Here is a 24277-nt window from a genome sequence, read left to right as displayed (position 1 = left end):
TTGTCGAAAAACACAATCGGCATTGTCTTGATGCGGGACTTTGACATTCTTGCTTTCTTCGGCCGCGGGGATGCCGGTGTGTGCCACTCCGAGCTCTGGGCTTTTGTCTCCGGGTCATACTGGAATGTCCACGATTCGTCGCCTGTTACTATGTTGTCTAAAAAGTGTGGATTATTTTCCAAATCATTCAACATCTCACGGCAAACGTCCACTCGTTGTTGCTTTTGTTCGGCGGTGAGCACTCGGGGAACCAATTTTGCGCAAACTTTCCTCATCATCAAATCTTGGGTAACAATTTGGTGAACCGTAAATTTATTCACGGAGACCTCATCGGCGATCATTTTGAGACTTAAACGACGGTCGGAATCCAGGAGTTCTTTCACTTTGGCCACCGTTTCATCCACACGACTCGTTGAAGGGCGTCCAGATCGTTCCATGTCTTCAACGGATTCCCTCCCGTTTTTAAATTCATTAAACCACCGGAACACTTGAGCTCTTGATATGGAGTCTTCTTTGTAGGCCTCTGTAATCATAGCAAAAGTTTCCGAAGCAGTTTTGCCCAAGCGAAAACAAAATTTGATTGCATACCGCTGTTCTATCGAGCGATCCATCTTCAGCGTTTTCACAAGTGTCACGGGCACACAAACAACGTAATACGCGAAGCTCGACCCTCACTGCACCAAAGCTCCGACGCGACTGCGAACCGGTTCTATTGTTAGCTCAGATCCCCCACCACGTGACGTACAGGTGGAGACCGCCCTGCGAGCGACCGGGGCGCCGCGCGGCGGCCAGTCTCATTACTTATCTACCACACCCTGTACGAACATATTTCATTCCATCTTGAGTGTGTTAACGCATGTGCTCTGGCTCTATAAAGGTGGATATGGTATAACCTTCCCCCCTCCCCCTCCCCCGCCCCCCCTTCCCCACTCAGTGAGATTCACATTGCTATCGCTAACAACTGTATCATATAAATTAATGTACTCTTTGGAACACAACTTTGTTTGATTTAATTGAATCTAGAGGAGTCATTTGGTTTTGATTCTCACATACTCATTGACAATGTACTAATGAACCAACTGTCGACATGTTAAAAAATGATTTGCAGCTTTTTCACTAACTATCAATCAATATGCATAGTCTGGCACCAACATTCTTACTCATTTCCTCATCTGTCTGTGGATTTTTCCAATTTGATACTGTAATGATATCCTCCTCCTCCTTGCCAAAATAAAAATGGATATTGCAGTGATCAGTTTCTGAGAGTCACTGAGCATCTATATTTCTGCAACAGATAATTATATCATACAAATTAAATTTTTCACCAATTATAGTGACTGATGCTTCATCAATTGTTTGTCTATTGTACTTACAAAAGGGAGGATTTTCCAAAGAAGAATATTGCATATCTCTTTTCTATTTTAGACTCTGAAAATAAGAAACTGGTAGAACGGTTGATCAAATGGATGTTGTAGACATAAAATAGAAGTGAGCTTCTGTTATCAGTGGTGCTATTATAAACAAATAAAAAAATAATGAAAAATTACAGAAGCTGGATAAAATTATTGAAAAACAAAAAATACAACGTATTAACATTACAGTGCAGGAAAACCTTTGGCATGCAAAACAGCTTCCACTCATCTCAGAATGGAAAAATATAGGTCCTGTACAGTTTTCAAAAGAATTTTACACCATCCTTCTAACATCATAGTGAAAAGTTCAGGCAACGGTGATGGAGGTGGCTAATGATCATGCATCCTTCTTTTGAAAGTCACATCCCTTTCTCAAAAGTAGACAATAAAGGTTAGATGATATTGAAATCTGGTGACTGTGGTGACCAGGAGAGATCTGAGACAGTTAGTCCTCACACAAAACCACTCTTGGGCAATGTGGGGTGTGTGAACAGGGGACCTGTCATATTCGAACACACTATCACAATCACGGAGAAAATATTGTACCATGGGATGGAGCTGCTCCAACAGAATGGTCCCATAACCCATAGAAGTAATACAGCTTTGCAATGCAACCATGGGACACATGGAATACCACATTATATCTGCTGAAATTATCAATGAGGCCGCGCCATTTTTTCAATCTAGGCATATAAACTTAGCCAGAAGTTAGAAACTGTGTGCAACAAGACTAATTCAACAAAATGACTTTCTTCGATAGTTACAAAGTCCAGGTTTTATGGCTTTGACACAATGCTCTCCTGTTACAGGCAGTTACATCACTGCCTAGTGATTTTGGAATTCCAGCTCGCCTGGCAATTTCCTTCTTATGGGGCTCCCTTTGTGTTGTTTTAATGCTGACCATGTCCTTGAGTGCAATATTCAGTTCTGCAGGGACTTTTGCAATTGATACTGGTTAGTTTTTGTCATAATCATCTTCAATGACTTTGGCTACCTTGATTGCAGAAGTGCTCACACGAGCATCAACAATTTGCTCCATGTTGAGATTCCGTTAGCTGTGATAGAATGCACTCATTACTACACAGAACTCTCTTCCGACCACGACTGACAGTTGGAATGTATTGACAGGGTGCATATGTGGACAAGAGGGAGGGGGGGGGGGGGGGGGGGGGGGCGGAATCCTGGGTTTGTCCCAGATTCCCCAGTTAAAAAGACACTTTTCCCAGAGGTGAAAATACACTTTTTCCATTTTATGTGACAGTACCGTATTTACTCGAATCTAAGCCGCACCTGAAAAATGAGATTCGGGGGGGTGGGGGTGGGGTTGGTGGGGGTGGCGGGGGGGGGGGGGGGGGGGGGGGGGGGAAGCGTGCTACCGCCGCTTACAATTTTTAAAAAAAAAAAAAAAAAAAGAGAGAGGAATCGTCTCATTAGCGAAACAATGGCAATAGACTGCTATTTGTTGTTATTTACACTGCTGCTTTCTTTGATAATGACCAACAAGAACCAAATAATAGACTGCGTATGATAGAACATGTTCTGAGCAAGAGTTAGGCGAAAATTTTTCTCCATTTCAAAATCTTTGCGGCCGCTTCTTTAGTACAGCAAATTCTGCACATAATTAGAGTCATCTTAGATTTAAAAATCTAGTCAGTTGCCGTGCTTCATTTCTGACTGTATCACAATTAGGCATAAGAATAATACGAATATAAACATGACACGATACGTATATTCTTCCGCGTTTCCTGTTGTGCCACTCTAGTTTCGTAGTTTATTAGGCAGACAGGATTTGAATGAGATAGCAGCAAACATGAAAGAATACATGGCAAAATGTTTATATTCGCATTATTCTTATGGTGAAGAGAATACTGCATGTGACTCACATTTCATCAGGTTCCTATTAGCAACCATCTCTTCTCACAGGCAGGAAAAAATTCAGAACGTAGAGTTGGCCACATTGACAAACATCCCAAACAGTCTTGCCACTCGGATTTTCATAGTATATTGAAATTCTGCTACATTTGAAGATGAACAATATGGAATTTGTATTTACTTCGTTGGATAATGTATGAAAATGCAGTGGTCAAAACCCGTCTTCCACCTTTTTTAAAAATTTATTTACTGACGCAGAGGTTTTGGCGCCAGTGCCTACAAAGCATGCCTGTGTAGCGTTACACATATTCGACGGCAGAAGTTAGTTGTGGCGGCACCTACCAACATTTTTCAGAACTTCCGCTTGCTTTGCACACGATTCTAAGCCGCAGGCAGTTTTTTGGATTACAAAAACCGGAAAAAAAGTGCGGCTTAGATTCGAGTAAATATGGTATATGTTCTCCATAACTGGGAAACTTCTCAATCCTTAGAATGGTAAAGGTTTTATACACCGGCGCAAAATATCCTGAAACTTCGGAAAAAGAAAGCCAGCATAAAAAAAGACATGTTTTGAGAAAATGTTTGATGTTCAGTAACATGTACACTGAATGTTTCGTATTAAAGTATAAATACGACATCCTCTAAATACAGCAAGTTAGTTTCCGAAGCACTGAAATCAAGATAGCGATGTGTTTTTGTCAGCCAATCACAGCTCATGTCACGTGATGGCCCCAGCCAATGACAGCTGATATTCAGAGCATAGGCCATATAATGTAGTCTGCCTATAGCAACATCACTGTTAAGCAGAGCGCACACACAAATAGGAAAGATTAATGGCTTACATTAACAGACGCAGAGTGCAGCTACAAGCTAAACTTTGACATATAATATCAATATTTTTTTCATGTGTTATCCTTTAACACACATTAAGCTCAAATCTGCCAGTAAAATTTTAAATAGTGGCATAAATATGTGGTCTTATGGGTCTGAAACTTTGCCAAGTGGCTGCTCCTCCAAGTGTTTAAGTTTTCAATGAGAGTCAAATGGTGTGATCAAAAGGACTTTGTTGCTATGAAGTATTGCGTAGTCTTCATCGTTTGACACATTTTGCTCTCGGCAGACGTGCATTTGCACACACTGTTTTTTTGTTGTAAATGGAGCATTTTCTTTGCAATTTAAGTTTTATTTGAAGTCTTTCTCCCATTTATGTTTTATTGCTGCATATTACTCTGCAGTAGCAGACTGAAGTAAAATTTTTTGCTGGATTATCAGCTGTTACTAGCCAAAATTACAAAAATTTAACTGAAAACTGAAAGAATGAAAACTTCCCAGAATGCTGAAAATTTCTCAGGTTTTCCCAGTTTTCTTCCAGATAAAAAAATTCCAAGGATTTTCCCAGATTTCTAGGGGCGTATACACCCTGACTGAGAACACTGCACAGATGCCATTACATTCCCACAAGAGCAGCTTCCACCCTCACTCTCCACTCTGTCTTCCTCTATAGTTACCATATACAGCTCCCACTAGTAGCATGGAAGTTATTCCCTGATGGTTTAACCCATGTCCTATCATCTTGTCACTTCTTCTTGTTCATTTCTTTGCCGATTCTGCGGAGAACCACCTCCTTCCTTATCTTATCAGGCCACCTAATTTTCAACGTTCTTCTGTAGCTCCATATCTCAAATGGTTCGATTCTCTTCTGTTCCCTTTTCCATTGTCCACGATTTCCTACCATACAATGTTGTGCTGCATATGGACATTTTCAAAAAATTCTTGCACAAATCAAGGCCTAGGTTTGATTCCAATACACTTCTCTGGACCAGGAATGTCTTTCTGCCTGTACTAGTCTGCTTTTTATGTCCTTGTTACATGTGCTAGTCTGCTTTTAAAGTCTTCCTTGCTTCATCCGTCATGGGTTATTTTGCTTCAAAGGTAACAGAATTCCTAACTTCTACTTCGTGATCACCAATTCTGATGTTAAAGTTAGTTGCTATTCTCATTTCTGCTATTTCTCATTACTTTTGTCTTCCTGGTTTACTCTTAATCGATATTCTGTACTCATTAGACTGTTCATTCCACTCAACAGATCTCCTAATAATTCTTCACTTTCAGTGAAGATAGCAATGTCATCAGTGGATCTTATCATTGATACCCTTTCACCTTGAATTTTAATCCCACTTTTGGACCTTTCTTTTATTTCCATCATTGCTGCTTTGATGTACTGATTGAACAGTAGGGGTGAGAGACTGCATCCCTGTCTCATACCCTTTTTCAATTCAAGCACTTCATTCTTGGTCTTCCAATCTTATTGCTCCCTCTTGTTTCTGGTACATACTATACATTACCCTATCTTTCCCTGTCGCTTACTCCTATTTCTTTTCCCCCCTTCCATAATTCTGAACATCTTGCGCCATTTTACATTGTTGAACGCTTTTCTAGGTCAACGTATTCAATGAACCTGTCTCTATTTTCCTTCAGTCCTTTTTCCATTATCAAGCACAACATCAGGATTGCCTCTTGCACCTTTCCTAAAGCAAAACTGATAGTCATCTAACAGATTCTCAATTTTCTTTTCCATTCTTCCATATATTATCTTTGTCAGTAGCTTGTATGCACGAGCTGTTATGCTAATTGTGCCATACTTCTCACACTCACCAGCCCTTGCTATCTGGATGAAATTTTTCCGAAAGTCTGATGGTCAAGTTGCCAGTCTCACAGATTCTACGCAGCAACGTGAATAGTCATTTCATTATCACTTTCTCCAATAATTCTAGAAATTCAGGTGGAATCCTCTTTTCTTTATTTAATATCAAGTCTTCCACAGCCTTGTTACATTCTCACTAATACTGTATCCCCTATGTCTTCCACATTAACTTCAATTTCTTCTGCTATCATGTCACTGGACAAGTCCTCCCCCTTATAGAGGCCTTCAGTATACTCTTTTTACCTATATGCTCTTTCCTCTATGTTTATCAGTGAATTGCCATAGCACTCTTAATATTACCATCCTTACTCTTCTGTGGAAGCAAACAGCAGCAGATATTTATCTTCAATCATTTAAAAGGAAAAACACAAAGTAGACATTGAAGGAGACAATGCCTGATAAGTTTCAAATCAGAAGTGGTTAAGAAGGCCAAAGACGGAAAGGAGTTAATACGAGGAAGAGATCTTGATCAGCAGTGCGCCACAATCAAATTCAAAGAGCATTTTTTTAAAGGTAACTTGTAATAATAATAATAATAATAATAGTAATAGTAATAATAATAATTAATAACAATAATAATAATAATAATAATAATATAATAATAAACTTGCACCTCCATCATCTCATCTTGGCTGGGAGTTCCCATGGGGTAGTCATTTGTTGCTGGTCTTTGGTGGAAGCCAAAATTTGGAGCTAAATGATGATTGTGCCTGGGGCTGAAAGGCTGTCTAAGTGATGGAGCAGGAAATGCAGACTTCCTGGGTGATCTGGCTTTCACTATGCGTGGTGGCTTGTACATCTCTTCTAGCACTGAAGGTGCCACGTAAGTGAATCCCTGTTCACAACGAAATTATAAATTACAAATAGTGTCTACAACATTAGCACTCATGATAATTTACTGGGAAATCAAAAGGAGACAAAGGAGCCCAGAAATTTCAGGAATACCTAGGATTGGCAAGAAGCTGTGTGTGTGTGTGTGTGTGTGTGTGTGTGTGTGTGTGTGTGTGTGTGTGTGTGTGAGGGGCGGGGGTATACAGAGAGGAACAGAGGGAGATGGACAGATGAAAAGGGTGGTGATGTCCAACAATATTTTCCAAATATTTTAGTTAAGTGTAGACAAGTAATAAATATTTTCACCGTTTATTTACTTTGTTTTCACAATATGCTTCACACAATAAAGATTAATTTCTAGAGAATTGACCTATGAATTAATAATCTGGAACAGTATACTGTTACTTTCAGTTACAGAAAGCATTATAGCTAAAAATAGTTTGCTGCAAAGGCTACATTTGTAAACATCTTGATTCTATGAAAAAAGTCTGGAAACTACGTATATTACAACTAAGAGCGATAAAAACAAAGGGGTTCTGTTTCCAATAAAAGTAGCTAAATGTAGTGAATAAAGAATCTTTAGATTACAATATGGTTAGGCACATAGAAAATTTAGTTTTTCCAATGACAGAAAATTAACAAGAAAGAGCATGTAATGAACCTTTTTTAACTTATTTCTCCTGTTTTTGTGAGTTAGGGCCTTCTAGGGGCCAAGTCCAATTCCCCTTTTTATTAAACACTACTATGTGCCAATTTCATTTCCTACCCCCCATGGAAACCTATTTTTGAAACATATCTTTTAATTGCTTCTTCTCCTATATTGTTTCTTTTCCTCTTGAAACCAAATAAACTTTAAGATCATGTTGCTTAGTCTATTATCATTCATTCTGTGAAGAACTGGAATCTCCTCTTTCACACAGTTTCTGATAAATTTTATTGTTAACCTGTAATTTCAAAATATTTGAAAAGTTTTTACAATGTCTAACATTTTATTTATAATTGTTCTTTCGAATAACCCATTTTTCAACTTTTATTTCAAGCTAAGCACTCGCTGAAATGTGTGTTTCAGTTTCACAACTGTGTTTTAAAGTTTACCTTCAAAGGTTTTTAGATAAGTACTTTTTGCCATAATGTTCTTAACCATACCATAAAATCCTTCAGTCTTGTGTATGCCTCCATTTATAACACAGCAAGCTGACAATTTTGCCAATTTTCTCTTTTTTTTAAAAAAAATAAAAAAAAAAATAAAAAAAAAAAAAAAAATAAAAAAAAAAAAAAAAAAAAAAAGAAGAAGAAGAAGAAGAAGAAGAAGAAGAAGAAGAAGAAGATTGCTTCGCCTAAAGCCATCTGTGCTTCACTGTTGAAAGCTGACAAAGTGCTGCCAGGTGTCAAGGATTTCTTTAAGTTGACTCAAGTGTAGGAGTGTCTTAACAGTATAGAATAAAATGACAGTTTTGTAGGTGCTTCCAGTGACACACTTGGATACTGAACTGTAAATTGCACAGGGAACAGATTTAGTATTAATTGGGATCAGATTTCGTAGCAAAGACGTAATAAATATAAATATCATGCACAATGCAACAATTTTTCATACACCTCAGTGTTTATGACGTCACATCTCCTGATATTTCTCTGTCATACATTGATATAACTTTGTAGGTATATTCAGTGGCATATATGGATACCATCTGCAATATTTGTTGTGAATAGAGTTAGTAGCATAGAAAAAATAAATTAAAATGTTACGCATAAAGTGGCGGTCTTTCACACATTTCACTGTTTATGTCATCATAGCTTCTGAACTACATGGTTCTTAAACCCCACAGCAATTGTTGCTCGACAGTAAGGGTTATACGTTCCACATCTGTTTGAAATCGGTCCAGTGGTTTAGGAGATAAAAAAAGACACATGCATGTTAGCGTGTACGTGCACACGCACACACACACTTTTATAATATGCATGGATTTTATCATCATTATATTGAATTGTTGCTTCCAAATATTGGAGTATCTGCACATTTTTTGCTGGAAAATAGTTTGTTCTTGAAACTTAATGACTAATTTTTGTAATCCTCTTTTACTTCTCAACGAAGATAATCAAAGAGTGCTCATGCGAGTTGATCTTAAGTTATTTATGTAATCAATCTCTTAACAGTGGAACAGTTCTAGACTGGCTAAAATATCTTTACAAGAATGGGGATAAGGAGATACCATCACACTATAGACTAATTTCACTTTTGCCAGCGTTCTGAAAAATATTTGAAAACCTTGTGTTCAAGCGTCTCCTTGAGCATCTGACTACAATTAATATATTGTCTGAGTGACAGTTTGAGTTTCTTAAGGAAGCTATTTACACTTACAGTGATAATGTACTTAATTCATTAGATAATAAATTATTGGCTACTAGCATTTTCTGTGACCTGTCAAAAGCCTTTGACTGGGTGAACCACAGCATTCTCTTATGTAAATCAGAATATTATGGTGCCACCAGCAATGCTGCGAAATGGTTTGAATCCTATCCAACTAACAGAAAAAAAGGGTGTCATTTCGAAATACCTATGCAGTAAGCAGTCAATCTCCATCTGATTGGGAATTAATTACATGTGGTGTTCCTCAAGGTTCCGTCTTGGGTCCACTGCTTTTTCTTGTGTACATTAATGACCTCTCGTCTGTTACACTGTCAGATGCTAAGTTTGTTTTGTTTGCACATGATACAAACATTTCAATAAGAAGTAATTATATATAAAAACAAAGATGAGGTGACTTACCGAACGAAAGCGCTGGCAGGTCGATAGACACACAAGCAAACACAAACATACACACAAAATTCTAGCTTTCGCAACCAACGGTTGCCTCATCAGGAAAGAGGGAAGGAGAGGGAAAGATGAAAGGATGTGGGTTTTAAGGGAGAGGGTAAGGAGTCATTCCAATCCTGGGAGCGGAAAGACTTATCTTAGGGGGAAAAAATGACAGGTATACACTCGCGCACACACACACACACATATCCATCCACACATACAGACACAAGCAGACATATTTAAAGACAAAGAGTTTGGGCAGAGATGTCAGTCGAGGCGGAACTGTAGAGGCAAAGAAGTTGTTGAAAGACAGGTGAGGTATTTGTGGCGGCAACTTGAAATTAGCGGAGATTGAGGCCTGGCGGATAACGAGAAGAGAGGATATACTGAAGGGCAAGTTCCCATCTCTGGAGTTCGGATAGGTTGGTGTTGGTGGGAAGTATCCACATAACCCGGACGGTGTAACACTGTGCCAAGATGTGCTGGCTGTGCACCAAAGCATGTTTAGCCACAGGGTGACCCTCATTACCAACAAACACTGTCTGCCTGTGTCCATTCATGCGAATGGACAGTTTGTTGCTGGTCATTCCCACATAGAATGCATCACAGTGTAGGCAGGTCAGTTGGTAAATCACGTGGGTGCTTTCACACGTGGCTCTGCCTTTGATCGTGTACACCTTCCGGGTTACAGGACTGGAGTAGGTGGTGGTGGGAGGGTGCATGGGACAGGTTTTGCACCGGGGGCGGTTACAAGGATAGGAGCCAGAGGGTAGGGAAGGTGGTTTGGGGATTTCATAGGGATGAACTAACAGGTTACGAAGGTTAGGTGGACGGCGGAAAGACACTCTTGGCGGAGTGGGGAGGATTTCATGAAGGATGGATCTACCAACACCAACATATCCGAACTCCAGAGATGGGAACTTGCCCTTCAGTATAACCTCTCTTCTCGTTACCCGCCAGGCCTCAATCTCCGCTAATTTCAAGTTGCCGCCACTCATACCTCACCTGTCTTTCAACAACTTCTTTGCCTCTACAGTTCCGCCTCGACTGACATCTCTGCCCAAACTCTTTGTCTTTAAATATGTCTGCTTGTGTCTGTATGTGTGGATGGATGTGTGTGTGTGTGTGTGTGCGCGCGCGAGTGTATACCTGTCCTTTTTTCCCACTAAGGTAAGTCTTTCTGCTCCCGAGATTGGAATGACTCCTCACCCTCTCCCTTAAAACCCACATCCTTTCATCTTTCCCTCTCCTTCCCTCTTTCCTGTTGAGGCAAACGTTGGTTGCGAAAGCTAGAATTTTGTGTGTATGTTTGTGTTTGCTTGTGTGTCTATCGACCTGCCAGCGCTTTCGTTCGGTAAGTCACCTCATCTTTGTTTTTATATATAATTTTTCCCATGTGGAATGTTTCCCTCTATTATATTGACATCAATAAGAAGTAAGTTATGTAAAGATTTAGAAATAGCTGCTAGTCAAATTGTCAATGACATTAGTAAATGATTTAAAGCTAATTCACTGTCATTAAACTTTGGAAAGACCCATTATATGCAGTTCAGAACCTGTAAGAGATTTCCTTCCAGCATGTGTATAAAATATGAAGACATGCAGATCAGAGGGGTTGACAGTGTTAAATTTCTGGTATTACAACTTGATAACAAATTCACTTGGGAGTGGTATACCACATAACTGCTTAAGTGCCTACACAAGTCCGTATTTGCAGTGAGAATGATGTCAGATGTAGGGGGGGGGGGGGGGGGGGGGGGGAGGGGGAGGGGGGGGGGGGCAGGAGGAAAAAACCTTAAGCCTTGCATACTTTGCTCCCAAATGCTAGGCAGTTTATTGAAACTGCTTTTATTCCACCTCGCCAGAGTTTGTGCAACTACTTTGTGTTAATTGCATTTTTATTACAAATATGTATTTTCCTTAACAAGAAGTTAAAAAGGAGATTGGAGTAACTTACCCATAAATTTTACATTTGAGTGTGTCTGTAAGGACTTCACAAATTAAGTTTCCCAATCTAAATTCATCTCCATTTTCAAATATTTACAGTTTGCCTATAAGCAGGATCAAAAGGATTTTCAAAAATCAGAAGTTACAACTATGTCTCAGAAGTTCATTAGTCTGTAATGAATTATGGGCATCAGGTTGAAAATATGTTTAGAGTGGGTTCTTCATCCATTGACTCCAGTGTAGATTGTATCTTATATTCAGTAATATTATTGAGAATAGCTTATAAGCAATTGGCAAACAATCCACACTTCTGTAAGTGTCAACATCTTTCTTATACCCTTCTAGTGAAATAGAATATTAAGCCCCCGTTCTCTCCTTTAATATTTTCTGTTTTTAAAATTTCTTCCATGATTATTTATAGATCAATGATTTTACTTCAGACAACTGTAGAAGCTGAGGTGTTATGCAGTCTTTGCTACTGACTTGGTAATTTTCTAAAAGGTTTTGTTACTTTCCTAACTGCGTCAACTGCATATAGTGAATCAGCTTTTGAGTTTCTGTGAATCTTTAGGTACTGTAATTTATGGTTAGGATCTGGACACTTCAGAAGATGCTTGAAGCGTTTTGCCAATATTTTACAGTTTTCTGTACTGTTAAAGCCAATTATACCATTTACAGCTCTAAAACCAATACTCAGGGCATGACAGCCTTTTAAGTTGTTCTTGAGCAGAAATTTGTCTATGTTTTATGTAATTACCCTATAATTCCAGGACTGCATTGTTTCAAAATATCTTTCAACATTCCTTATTAGTCTTATTGTTTCTATTCTTTACGAAAAGAATAGACTGCTTCTTACCATATATGACTCGAGTCCTCAGTGTTCCCATCAATCTAGTGTCCCACATTATTCCTGTCAGTACTATATATGGTGGATAGCAATCTGTCCTTTTCATAATATTGTCGTTACTCCACTATAGATTTTTCAGTATTTGTTTCTTTTCTTTGTAGTTTAATAGCTTAGAGTGTTCATTCTTTTGACAGCATTTCCATGTTTTCCATTTTTCATTATTTCTTACAGTGTTCCCCCCCCCCCCCCCTCCCCCTACACACACACACACACACACACACACACACACACACACACACACACACACACACACACACGCACGTACGTTTCCACAATATCTTCTTTTTAGTTGTATCTGATACAACATATATTTTGATGCATTGTTAATTTGCCTTGACGAATGTCCCCAGACAGCATATCAAGGTATTTTAATTAAACGTCATTTATTTTTTCGTTTCTTTTCAGTTTTTTGAGGTGGAAGTTAACATTTAATTCTTTGAAGGATAATGACTGGAGTCTAATCCCCTACTTCTCATTTAAAAACTAATAATTATATAAATAAAAAAATTTAAGTTAGGGGGCAAAAAACTTGAAAATAGTGTTTATGTTTTATATTCAGGAGGAGGAGGAGGAGGGGGGAGGTGACTTTATTGTTATATAGGTTTGAAGAATCCAAATAACTAAATTACGTCAAAGTAAACAAGAACAAAAGTTAAAATCGTGTAGCAATATGTGTAAGACCAGGTAACAGTAAAATGTTCTCACAACTCTTTTAGCAAAGGCTAATTTGGTACGAAAATCAACCAGTAACCCGCCTGTGCACAGACCACACATTTGAACGTCGATGTTGAGCTTGCCAAGTTCAACATACTGTTGAACACTTGTGGATATGGTAAACATGTCTCACCATGGTACATGTGATGGCAGCATGCACCAGCAGCAGTATTTGGCTTGCAAATCACCCAGTTTGTTTACAAAACGGACAGATGTAAAATTCCTATGTCAGCTCTATTAAAATGTACATTTCCTCCCTTGTCTATATGTTAGGTTCTGTCAGTAGTATACATAAACAGTACCTTCAATCTACATCTACAACTACATGGATACTCTGCAAACCACATTTAAATCCCTGGCAGAGGGTTCATCAAACCACCTTCACAATAATTCTCTGTTTTTCCCATGCACTTTACGAGATTGGAAAAATAAACACCAATATCTTTCTGTGCGAGCTCTAATTTCCCTTATTTTATAATGATGATCATTTCTCCCTATGTAGGTCACTTTCGTGAGAAGATTCCGCTGCAACTAAAAATGCCTTTGTTTTAATGATGTCCACCCTAAATCCTGTATCATTTCAACGACACTCTCCCGCCACTATTTTGCGACAATACAAAATGTGCTGCCCTTCTCTGAACTTTCCCGGTGTACTCCATCAGTCCTGTCTGTTAAGGATCCCACACTGCACAGCAGTATTCTAAAAGTGGACGGACAAGCATAGTGTAGGCAGTCTCTTTAGTACATCTGTTACATTTTCTAAGTGTCCTGCCAATAAATCGCAGTCTTTGGTTAGTCTTCCCCTTCCAATTTAAGTTGTTTGTAATTGTAATTCCTAGGTATTTAGTTGAATTTACAGATTTTAGGTGCATCTAATTTATTGTGTAACCAAAATTTAATGGATGCACTCACATGGATGACCTCACACATTTTGTTATTTAGGGTCAATTGCCAGTTTTTGCACCATACAGATGTCTCTTCTAAATCGTTTTGCAAAGATGGCTTCACTAGCTGATAAGTGACAGCACCATCTGCAAACAACCTAAGACAGTCGTTCACATTGTCTTCTAAATTGTTTATATAGATAAGGAATGCCAACAGCCTTGCGGCAATGGTGACACCAATTCCCCCAGCAGATAACCAAAGTTGAGTCCTGTCGGTATGGGCTAGCACTTGGATGGGTGACCATCCGGTCTGCCAAGTGCTGTCAGCAAGCTGGGTGCACTCAGTGAGGCAAACTGAGGAGCTACTTAATTGAAAAGTAGCGGCTGCAGTCTCATAAACTGAGTTAAGGCTGGGAGAGCAGTGTGCTGACCACATGCCCCAGCATATGCGCATCCAGTGACGCCTGTGGGCTGAGGATGACACAGCGGTCAGTCGGTACTGTTGAGCCTTCCAAGGCCTGTTCAGGCAGAGTATAAATAAGTAACAGCAAAGAGCCTATATCACTACCTTGTGGAACGCCAGAAATCAGTCCTGTTTTACTCGATGGCTTTCTGCCAGTTACTACGAACTGTGACCTCTCTGACAGGAAATTGCAAATCCAGTCACATAACAGAGACAATATTCCATAACCACGCAATTTCACTACAAGCCGCTTGTATGGTCCAGTGTCAAAAGACTTCTGGAAATCTAGAAATATGGAATCAACTTGAAATCCCTTGTCAACAGCATTCAACACTTCATGTGAGTAATGCGCTAGTTTGTGTTTCACAAGAAAGATGTTTCCTAATTTGTGTTGATGTGTGTGTCAATAGGCCATTCTCCTTGAGGTAATTCATGATGTTCGATTACAATATATGCTCCGAAATCCTGCTGCTTATCACTATTAATGATACGGGCCTGTAGTGCAGTGGACTACTACTACTACTACTACTACTACTACTACTACTATCTTTCTTGAATACTGGTGCAAACTGTGCAACATTCATCTTTGAGTACAGATCTTTCGACAAGCAAATGGTTGTGTATGATTGTTAAGTATGGAGCTACTTTAACAGCATACTCTGAAAGGAGCCTAACTGGCATACAGTCTGGAACAGAAGACTTTCTTTTGTTAAGAGATTTCTACATTATTCATGTTTGCAGCTGTTTTTGATTCGAATTCTGGAATATTTACTTCATCTTCTGTGGTGAAAGAATTTCAGAAGGCTGTGTTTAGTAACTCTCTTTTAGCAGCACTGTTGGCAAAGGTATTTCCATTGCTATTGTGCAAGGAAGGCATTGATTGTGTTTTGCCACTAGCAAACTTCATGTACGACCAGAATCTCTTTGGATTTTCTACCAGGCCTCGAGACGAAGTTTCATTGTGGAAACTATTGTAAGCATCTCGCACTGAAGTCTGCACTAAATTTTGAGCTTCTATAAAAGATTGCCAATCTTGGAGGGTTTGCTTCTGTTTAAATTTGGCAGTTTTTTTTCTTTTGTTGTTTCTGCAACAGTGGTCTGACCCATTTTGTCTACCAAGGAGGATCAGATCCGTCATTTGTTAATTTATTGGGTGTAAATCTCTCAAATGCTGCTGATACTATTTCTCTGAATTCAAGTCACATCTGGTCTACACTTACATTGTTAATTTGAAAGAGTGGAGATTGTCTCTCAGGAAGATGTCAAGTGAATTTTTATCTGCTTTTTTAAATAGGTATACTTTTTGTTAATTTTTGGAGGATTTGGGGGTTACAATATTCAATCTCGCTACGACAATCCTGTGTTCACTGATCCCTGTACCTGTTTTGACAGGTGTTATTAGCTCAGGATTATTTATTGCTAAGAGGTCAAGTGTGTTTTCATAGTCATTTACTATTCGCATGGCATGAACTAACTGCTTGAAATAATTTTCAGCGAACACATTTATCACAATTTTGGATGATTTTTTATGCGTACCTCCAGATTTAAATGTATATTTTCGCCAACATATTGAGGGTAAATTAAAGTTACTACGAACTACAACTGTATGAGTCAGGTATGTGTTTGAAATGAAACTCAACCTTTGTTTGAACATTTCAGCAATTGTATCATCTGAATTGGGAAGTCGGTGAAAGGATTCAATTATTATTTTATCCCGATTGCCAAGAATGATCTCTGCCCACACTAACTCACAGGAACTATCTACTTCAATTTCGCGACAAGGTAAACTACTTCTAACAGCAACAAACACTACATCGCCAATGTGTTTAGCCTATCCTTTCAGAACACCATTAGGTTCTTCCCAAAAATTTAAGCTGAACTGATCTCTGGCTTTAGCAGGCTTTCAGTGCCTATAATGATTTGAGCATCAGCGCTTTCTATTAGTGCTTGGAGCTCTGGTACTTTTCCCAACAGCTACGACAATTTACAACTGTTATACCTTTTGGTTCCTGTATCTACATTCTTCCTGTGTTCGGCCTGCACCCTCCAAGACTGAAGCCCTTTTAGTGTTTTTCCAAGACCCTCTAACATGAAAAACTGCCCAGTCCATGACACACAGTCCCTGCTACCCATGTATCATCAACCTGCATGTAGTGGACTCCTGACCTATTCAGCAGAACCCGAAACCCAACCATCCTACGGTGCAACTTGAGGAATCCGCAGCCTAGGTTGCAGAACTGTCTGAGCTTCTGATTCAGACCCTCCACTCGGCTCTACCAGACATCTGCAAGCAGTCCTGTCGATTATGCTGCAAATAGTGAATTATGCTTTTATCTCACAAGCAAGACTAGCAGCCTTTACAACTTGTTAGCCAGTTAAATCGAGAGAGAATCTCTTCCGATCTTAAGTGACACACGTCATTGGTATCGATGTGAGCCACAGAGTGCACCTTGGCATTCTTCCTCCTCCTTTGGCAGCAGTGTCCGTAAGGGGACCCATAATGGGCCAAACATTGGAGCTCCCAACTACCAATAAGCCCACCTTGTGTGCGATTGCCTGGATCTTGCAGCCAGAGAGGTTTCCTCTGAAACAGAACAGATGACTGCATCTGGCTGAGCAACAGTGTCAGCCACAGACAGCACATAGAACCTGTTTGTCAGACAAATCGGGGAGGCCTTACATGCAGCCCCCTGGGAAGTCTTTTGCTGCTTGCCACACCCCGAGGCAAACCCCAACTCGACCACAAGTGAGGGGTTGACCTCAGTGTAAGCAGTAACTGGGCTAGCCACCAGTGAGGACCTATTGGAGGACTCGGATGTCTGTTGGATCCCCATGGCCGACCCACAACCATGGTGCCCATCCGCTGCAGCTTCAAGCTCAGCTGTGTAACCGAAGCAATCACAGCCTGGAGCTGAGAGCAATGTGTCACCAACTTGGCTTGCATCCACACACAACAGTCCCAGTCCCTACCCATACTGAAGACCATGGAAAACCACATTACTCAGATAAACGGACTATTGACAGTGCTGCGGAACTCTACTGCAGGCCCTGATGAAAACACAAGAGCTGCATACAATAAATTACATTAATAGGCAGAGATTCCACACTAAATAAATCTGCCCCAGATTAGGAACTTGTAATATGTCATCCAATGCAAATGAAAACGGGAGAACTGCATCTATTAGATATTAAATTAACACGCAAAACCTCAAGAAACTAAACTATTAAAGCACACAGATGAAATTATACGATTTGCTCCTGATCAGGCACTTGTAAAGGTTACAAATGAACATGTTTTAAGGCAAAAAGGAAGGTTCTATAAAGAGTCAGTAAGGACACCAGTTTATGAAATCTCTTAGAAGTGGTGCTACATAAATTTGCAATAGTCTTTCATATAAGATAAAAATTATTTCATCTCACTGTTTAGTACAACCCTAAGGTCATTCTCATTAAACCGTTGTTTCTATTCAGTAGCACAATCTTTAGTGCGTGTGAAATAAAAGACTAAACGAGAAAGTGCAAAATATCTCACTGTAAGCAGTGCAAGCTAGAGAGAGAGAGAGAAGGGACGTTGTGAAACACAAGCCTGCAACACGTAACACATCACTGTCCATGTATTCATTACGCTACACACAATTTCCATAAGATGCAGCCTCATCTTTTATACTGCCTTCATTTATGAGGTGGAATCCAAAATTTATGGCACTGGTGCTGCTATCTGGAAAGTAGGAGTAGTAGATCTTTGCACCACTAGGTGGCGAGAGCTGCATATCTGATGAGTCTGTGTGCGGAAAGGCATTCAGCTGGGAGGACATGTTGCGTGTCCACAGTGATTTCCATAATACTCTGTTTGGGGTGTGGCGATTTTACGATGAATCCGTGAACGGAACAGCACTTGTGATCAAATTCTGTGCGAATCTCAGGAAAAGTGCTATGGAGACCCTTGCAATGATTCAACATGTGTTTCGGGGACAGAGCACGAGTCATACACGTGAGTTTGAGTAGTATGCTCGGTTCAGGGCTGTCCATACAGATGTCGAAGATGATGTTCACACTGGAAGGCCCATTAGCCGCACAACGCCAAACACTGTTGCCAAACTTCAACAATTTGTTCGTGCGGATCGACGTCGAACCCTTCAAGAACTTGTGGATTAAGTGAGTATTGGTTATGGGTCATGTCAACGAATGTTGACTGATTAACTGGGCATGCATTGTGTCACCACAAAATTTCTGGCAAGGATCTTAACTGCTGATCAGAAGGTACAGCATGTTGAAGTGTGCATGGACCTTCGTCAGACCACATCTGATGATCCAACCTTCTTGTCACAGGTTATCACCGGTGACGAGAGCTGGATTTACGGTTATGACACAGAGACAAAGTAACAATCATTTCAGTGGAAGAGCCCGGCTCTCCAAGACCCAAAAAAGCGAGACAGGAGAAGAGCAAAGTGAAGAGCATGATAATCATTTTCTTTATATCAAGGGAATTGTGCACAAAGAATTCATCCCACCCAACCAAATAGCGAATTCTGCGTACTACTGTGACATTTTGCGACGGCTCCTTGAAAATGTGCGCCGACAACGGCCCGAACTTTGGCGTCAAGGGAACTGGCTGCTGCATCATCACAATGCACCCTGTCACACGTCCTTGCTCACCAGGACCTTTTTGGCAAAAAACACCCACCGTACTCGCCAGATTTGGCACCTTGTGACTTCACGCTATTCCCAAAACTGAAACTCAAGTTGCAAAGCTGTTGGTTCAACACTCTAGAGAGGATTCAAGAAGTACCGCTGGCAGTGATAAACACCTTCAAAGAACAGGACTTCCAGAAAATGTTTGACCAGTGGCAGAAGTGCTGGGACCGGTGTGTACGTGTGGATGGCAACTACTTCGAGGGTGATGGTGACCATCAGCCCAAAGGTAAGATTTTCAACAGATGGCAGCACCAGTCCTGAAAATTTTGGATAGCACCTTGTAGTTTACACAACAAATTGTACTAATAAACGATAGGTTTTCAAAAGATCAATTTTCTGGTGCTTTGAAACAGCATATATTCAGAGCATGTAAGTCGTGACGTAAAAGCCGCCCAGTATGGGCTTCAACTGAAATCCAATATGGCGTTTCCAGACACTGTATGGAAAGAAAGATCGCTTGTATGTGATGCAGGTAGCAATGCTCTGCATGTTCGGAAAGACTCCCCAATGTGCTTTTTCGATGCTATGATGTCAGAAATTCAGCATGCTCAACATTGACATACAAATGCAAGATCTGTGTTCCGACGGCTTTAGCTTCGTCGTACAAAATAGGAGGAATTCATAATAATGTCTACATGTGCTGAATTGTGTTCATCATAGCAAATTAATACTAATGAATTTTGAAATGTCTCAGTACGTTAGCCCTCAGGGCCAGCTTTTTCGACTAAATAAATTCCAATTATGGATAGTTGGCACATACTCTTGTTAAAAGGCATTTATTTTTAGAGTTTTTCCATATTTTATTACATTTTATAACTAAAATTAACAGAAAGGTGGCACTGAGTTAACTGGACAAAGCAGTAGACTTGTTTTATAATTTAATGGAGAAAATGACAGCTCATTTCTCATTGTGAATGCATGTTATGGTCAAATTAGGGCACCTTCAAATCTAAAATAAGAGCAGGATGGTAGCCACCACTAGACTAAGCAGTCATGTGTTGTTAAAAACTGAGAAATCATAAATACAGCTGAGTTTATATGTTTTTTGAAAATCTGCAGCATCAAAAGGAAGTGACAGCTAACCCTCTTCTCTGCCTAATCCATCCGAAACTGTTTATTATAATAAAATGTGTGTGATCTGGGCTATGATTTGTTCATAAAACTAAAATTAATATTTTCCCACACACATGCACACACACACACACACACACACACACACACACACACACACACACACACACGCGCATGCTAACTTTCAGAAAGAATACACGCATCAAACCACAAAAAGATGTTAAATGGTGTTACCTGGAATACAAGGTTAGCACTCTCACTCAGAGTGGATTCATCTGGTGAGTCAATTGGTGTCTGCTTCGTAAATTTTGTATCGAATTGGGATACATCATCTTCACTACTCTGTAAAAAATTTACAATAATTTCAATTAAAACAGCATCGATTGTTTCAAGGTTAAAAGATATGTCTCAAGTGGATCACTACAGTATTATGTCATAATTTAGGTTAGAGGCACATTGTGATACAATAATATTAATTTTAGAGGTCTGCAAAGAAAAATTCAGTTCAAAACTAGGTTAAAGAGTTTAGCTGAATTGGTTGGTCTTATGATCTGCTTCAAAAAATCTGAGATTATAGCATGGCAGAAACAACGCTGTACAATACAAGAGTAGTAAATTAAGTGAGAAAATTAGCAGAGAGTGAAAAAAGATCTCTACCAGGAATTGGAAAAATTGCAGCTGAAACACAATGAGTTAGAAAAGAAAATTTGTCACAGGTACAGTGATTCCAACCTTTCTGAGAGTATTACCCCTGAGAGACAGCATATAGAAACCAATACCCCAAACAAAGTTTGGTAACTAACTAACATTTAGATTGGGAAAAAATGTTTGAATTCATATTTTGGGCAATATATTTCATTAATGCTGTACAATAAAACATGTTTCTGTAGGTGGTGTATTGCATCAAGAAATAATGAAGCTCAGTGAGATGGTTGGTATTGCTTATTTATAGCAATCTTTTATTCGGTTTGGTCTCAGTTAATGCCTCATAAATTGTGTTCAAAATTTCAATCAGTTCCTTGCTTTTGTTTTCATTGCCACTATAACTGCAAATCCACTTAACACCTATAGGTCATAGTAAATGGAATCAGTTTTCTTAAGGGTTTCCTGATAATAATGGATAGTCTTCACCAATCTTTCTCTGAAACCTTGCTAGTTCTGTTTAAGAGAAATCTGCTCATGCGTTGTCTTCACATAGTGCAAGTGATTCTGTGATGGCTTGAATTTTGCTGTCTCAAAATATTCCTTCAATCACTGCAACTGTTTTTAAGCATGGGCATTTAATTGTCGATTCTCCACTTCATGAAAATAATTACCAGTGCAATTTACTACTGATTATCAGTGACAACTTATTTCACATGGGAAGAAGTACTTTTCAGTGTTCGTGTCCAGCATCACAATCAATTCTGAGAACATCGAATTGTCTTGAACTTCGGCACTGTGTTTGTAAAGCTCCATCTGCAAGGGAAACTGCCAACTTTACCTTGTGCTGTCAAAATAGTCACTGCATTTCCTTGCAACATATTCATTTCTACAGAGAAATCCACAAAGTATGCCACTTGGGAAACAAATATACATTGCCCATTATTTTGGCATATAAGTCTCTCTCTTTTTCCATCTTCACACTTTGCAGAAACAAAACAATTTCTTACCTAAGCTTGAGCAGTCCATGCAACACCTTGCCATATGACAGCAATTGTACTACTGTGTGGAACAATGAGCACATCGAATTTGGTTGTAACCTTTTTGTGCACCTCTTTGAGCTGTGTTTGTCACAATACCTTGGAAATTGTTTTACAATCTTCACTACCTGATTCAGAAAATTTATAAGCTGCTTGTAGTAGTGTTCAGTGATTCTGAGAACAAGTATTCTCTTTTCAAATCATCATCTTATGTATAGAACATGGGCAAGCAGCTTAGAACAAGATGATGTGTCCGTCAATTCAGCAAAAAGAAATGAACTGGTCTTTATATTGTCGAACACTGTGTCAAAAATATCCAAACTCCTGGCCTTGATATGACTTCTGATTGTGTTGTTAGAAAGAGGTATCTACTTTTTCCTAAAACTAGCTTCATCACATCTAGTAAGCAACGCTTGATGAGATCCTCTAGTGTTGTATGAAGTTCCTTGGTTTCAGTGATTCAAAGAGGATTCAGTATGAAGCTTTAAAGTGTGATTTCTAGTGACTGGGAAAAAGGCCGATAAATCTGTGTGTGAACTTTTCAATTCAGTTTCATTGCAGTTGAACAATGCAGTGCCTTTCAGTGAACTCTGCACGATTTCTTTTGAAGTGGTCTTTTGAGTTGCTGGGTTTCACACACTCTGCTGTTAGCACTTTACTTCATGGGACACACTGGAGCTTTTTGCTAGATTTATCAATTACCATGGTAAAACTGTTACAGAAGAGCTTCTTTTTAAGCTCTTTTTTCTCTCTTGGCATGGCTTCTGAAAGAAGGAAAAATTGTCTAAAATACAGATACTTAAGAACAAGATGCACATTATAACGTGTTTTTTGCAAAAAAGTATTGTGAAAACGTAATATTATCATTCAAAAGTAATGCAACTGATGTTTACAATATGTTTGGGGTTAAGCCTTTTTGGAACTTAATTAATGCAATTTATATTTTGGCATTCATGTTTCATCTCAATTTATAATTTAAACATTCAGTAGCTTGAAGTATATACATATATACATATTTACACGCAATTCAAATGAGTCTGTGACATTGTTTCAAATTCACGGCACTGCATCTTGAATCTGGAGCTTGCAGGACATCACTTCACAAGCATTTAGAAGCCCACCTACAACTTATTCTCAGGCTCAACAATGTGGAACGTTGCCTTTGCAGACTTGAGCCAGCAACAAGTGAATATTGCAATGCACTGCTAATTCACAGTGCAGCGTGACAAATCACAACATTGCCCATATTTCATAAACAGCGTTCTGTTCACAGATGATTGCCTGGGTTCACATTGTGTTAAATATGGAGTGGCATCGCAAAGAAACTGAACAACTTACTGAGCTTTATACAGAAATGCGGGAACTGTGGGACCCTATGGACAATAGTTACCATATAAAAACAAAAACAGAATAGTGACTGGTAATTGGCTGCAAGTGATGTTGGCTGTGAAACCGATACAGCTAGGAGCAATATGCAAACATTGATTACTATCTCTGATCTACTTTGGATATCCTCAACATGTACATTTATCGAAACTAGACAAATTCATCACAGGGGATTTACCTGTGATCTTGTTTATGTAAACGTGTCTAATTTTTACAGTCTGCAGATTGCTGACTTATTACACATCACCAGTTTCAGGAAACGTTGCCCGTCTTCATATCATATGTTATCATTACAGAGTAACTTGTCATACAGGAACTACCAGTTCATTGTCGTATACTGTATATGACAATACACTGACAGTTCCAGACAGGTTACTTGGTAACTACAACATATGATCTGAAGACGGGTGACATTGCCCGAAACCAGTAATCTGGAAATTACAAGCAACAATTTGCACACACAAAAATTACAGTTTTGAATCACCAATTGCCAAAATATCTTTGTGAGACGCTGGAGTTGTTTGTACCGATTATTTACAGTCCGACTATAACAGCAGCTGTTCAAAGTGTTAGCGATATTTGATAGAAAAGTTTTGGCATGTTCATTCTTTCAAGGTAACTTGCAACTGTTTGAGAACAACTGCATTAAAAAAAAAAAAAAAAAAAAAAAAAAAAAAAAAAAAAAAAAAAAAAAAAAAAAAAAAAAAAAGCCAATCCAAAAACTGTGGCTTTTATTTTTTTATGCAAAATGTAAAACACTTTCTGAAAAACTATTTGAGCAAGAATTGCAGCTTAGTTTTATTTACATGAAGACATTTTCTTCAGCAGCACAGCACATTACTCAGCTTTCAGATTTCTGCTTTCCTTGGACAAAACCTAGATGTAACAATTCTTTGTGTGGCAGTGTGAAAA

At 39.1% G+C, this 24277-nt stretch overlaps 1 protein-coding gene across 1 annotated transcript in view; it reads right to left on the bottom strand.

Annotated features, from left to right (window-relative positions):
* Positions 1 to 24277, bottom strand: part of LOC124613588 (ribosomal protein S6 kinase beta-1) — a 164861-nt gene that overhangs the window by 10931 nt on the left and 129653 nt on the right. The window contains exons 10-11 of the mRNA XM_047142306.1: positions 20532 to 20639; positions 6602 to 6823 (exon numbers count right to left, since the gene is read on the bottom strand). Of these exons, the coding sequence (XP_046998262.1) occupies positions 6602 to 6823; positions 20532 to 20639 (330 nt within the window). The remainder of the gene's footprint in view (positions 1 to 6601; positions 6824 to 20531; positions 20640 to 24277) is intronic.

This window comes from Schistocerca americana, chromosome 1 (genome assembly GCF_021461395.2).
Source record: "Schistocerca americana isolate TAMUIC-IGC-003095 chromosome 1, iqSchAmer2.1, whole genome shotgun sequence".
NCBI classification, from domain to species: domain Eukaryota; kingdom Metazoa; phylum Arthropoda; class Insecta; order Orthoptera; family Acrididae; genus Schistocerca; species Schistocerca americana.
The sequence above is the reverse complement of the archived record's forward strand: the minus strand, read 5'-3'. Positions and strand labels throughout refer to the sequence as shown.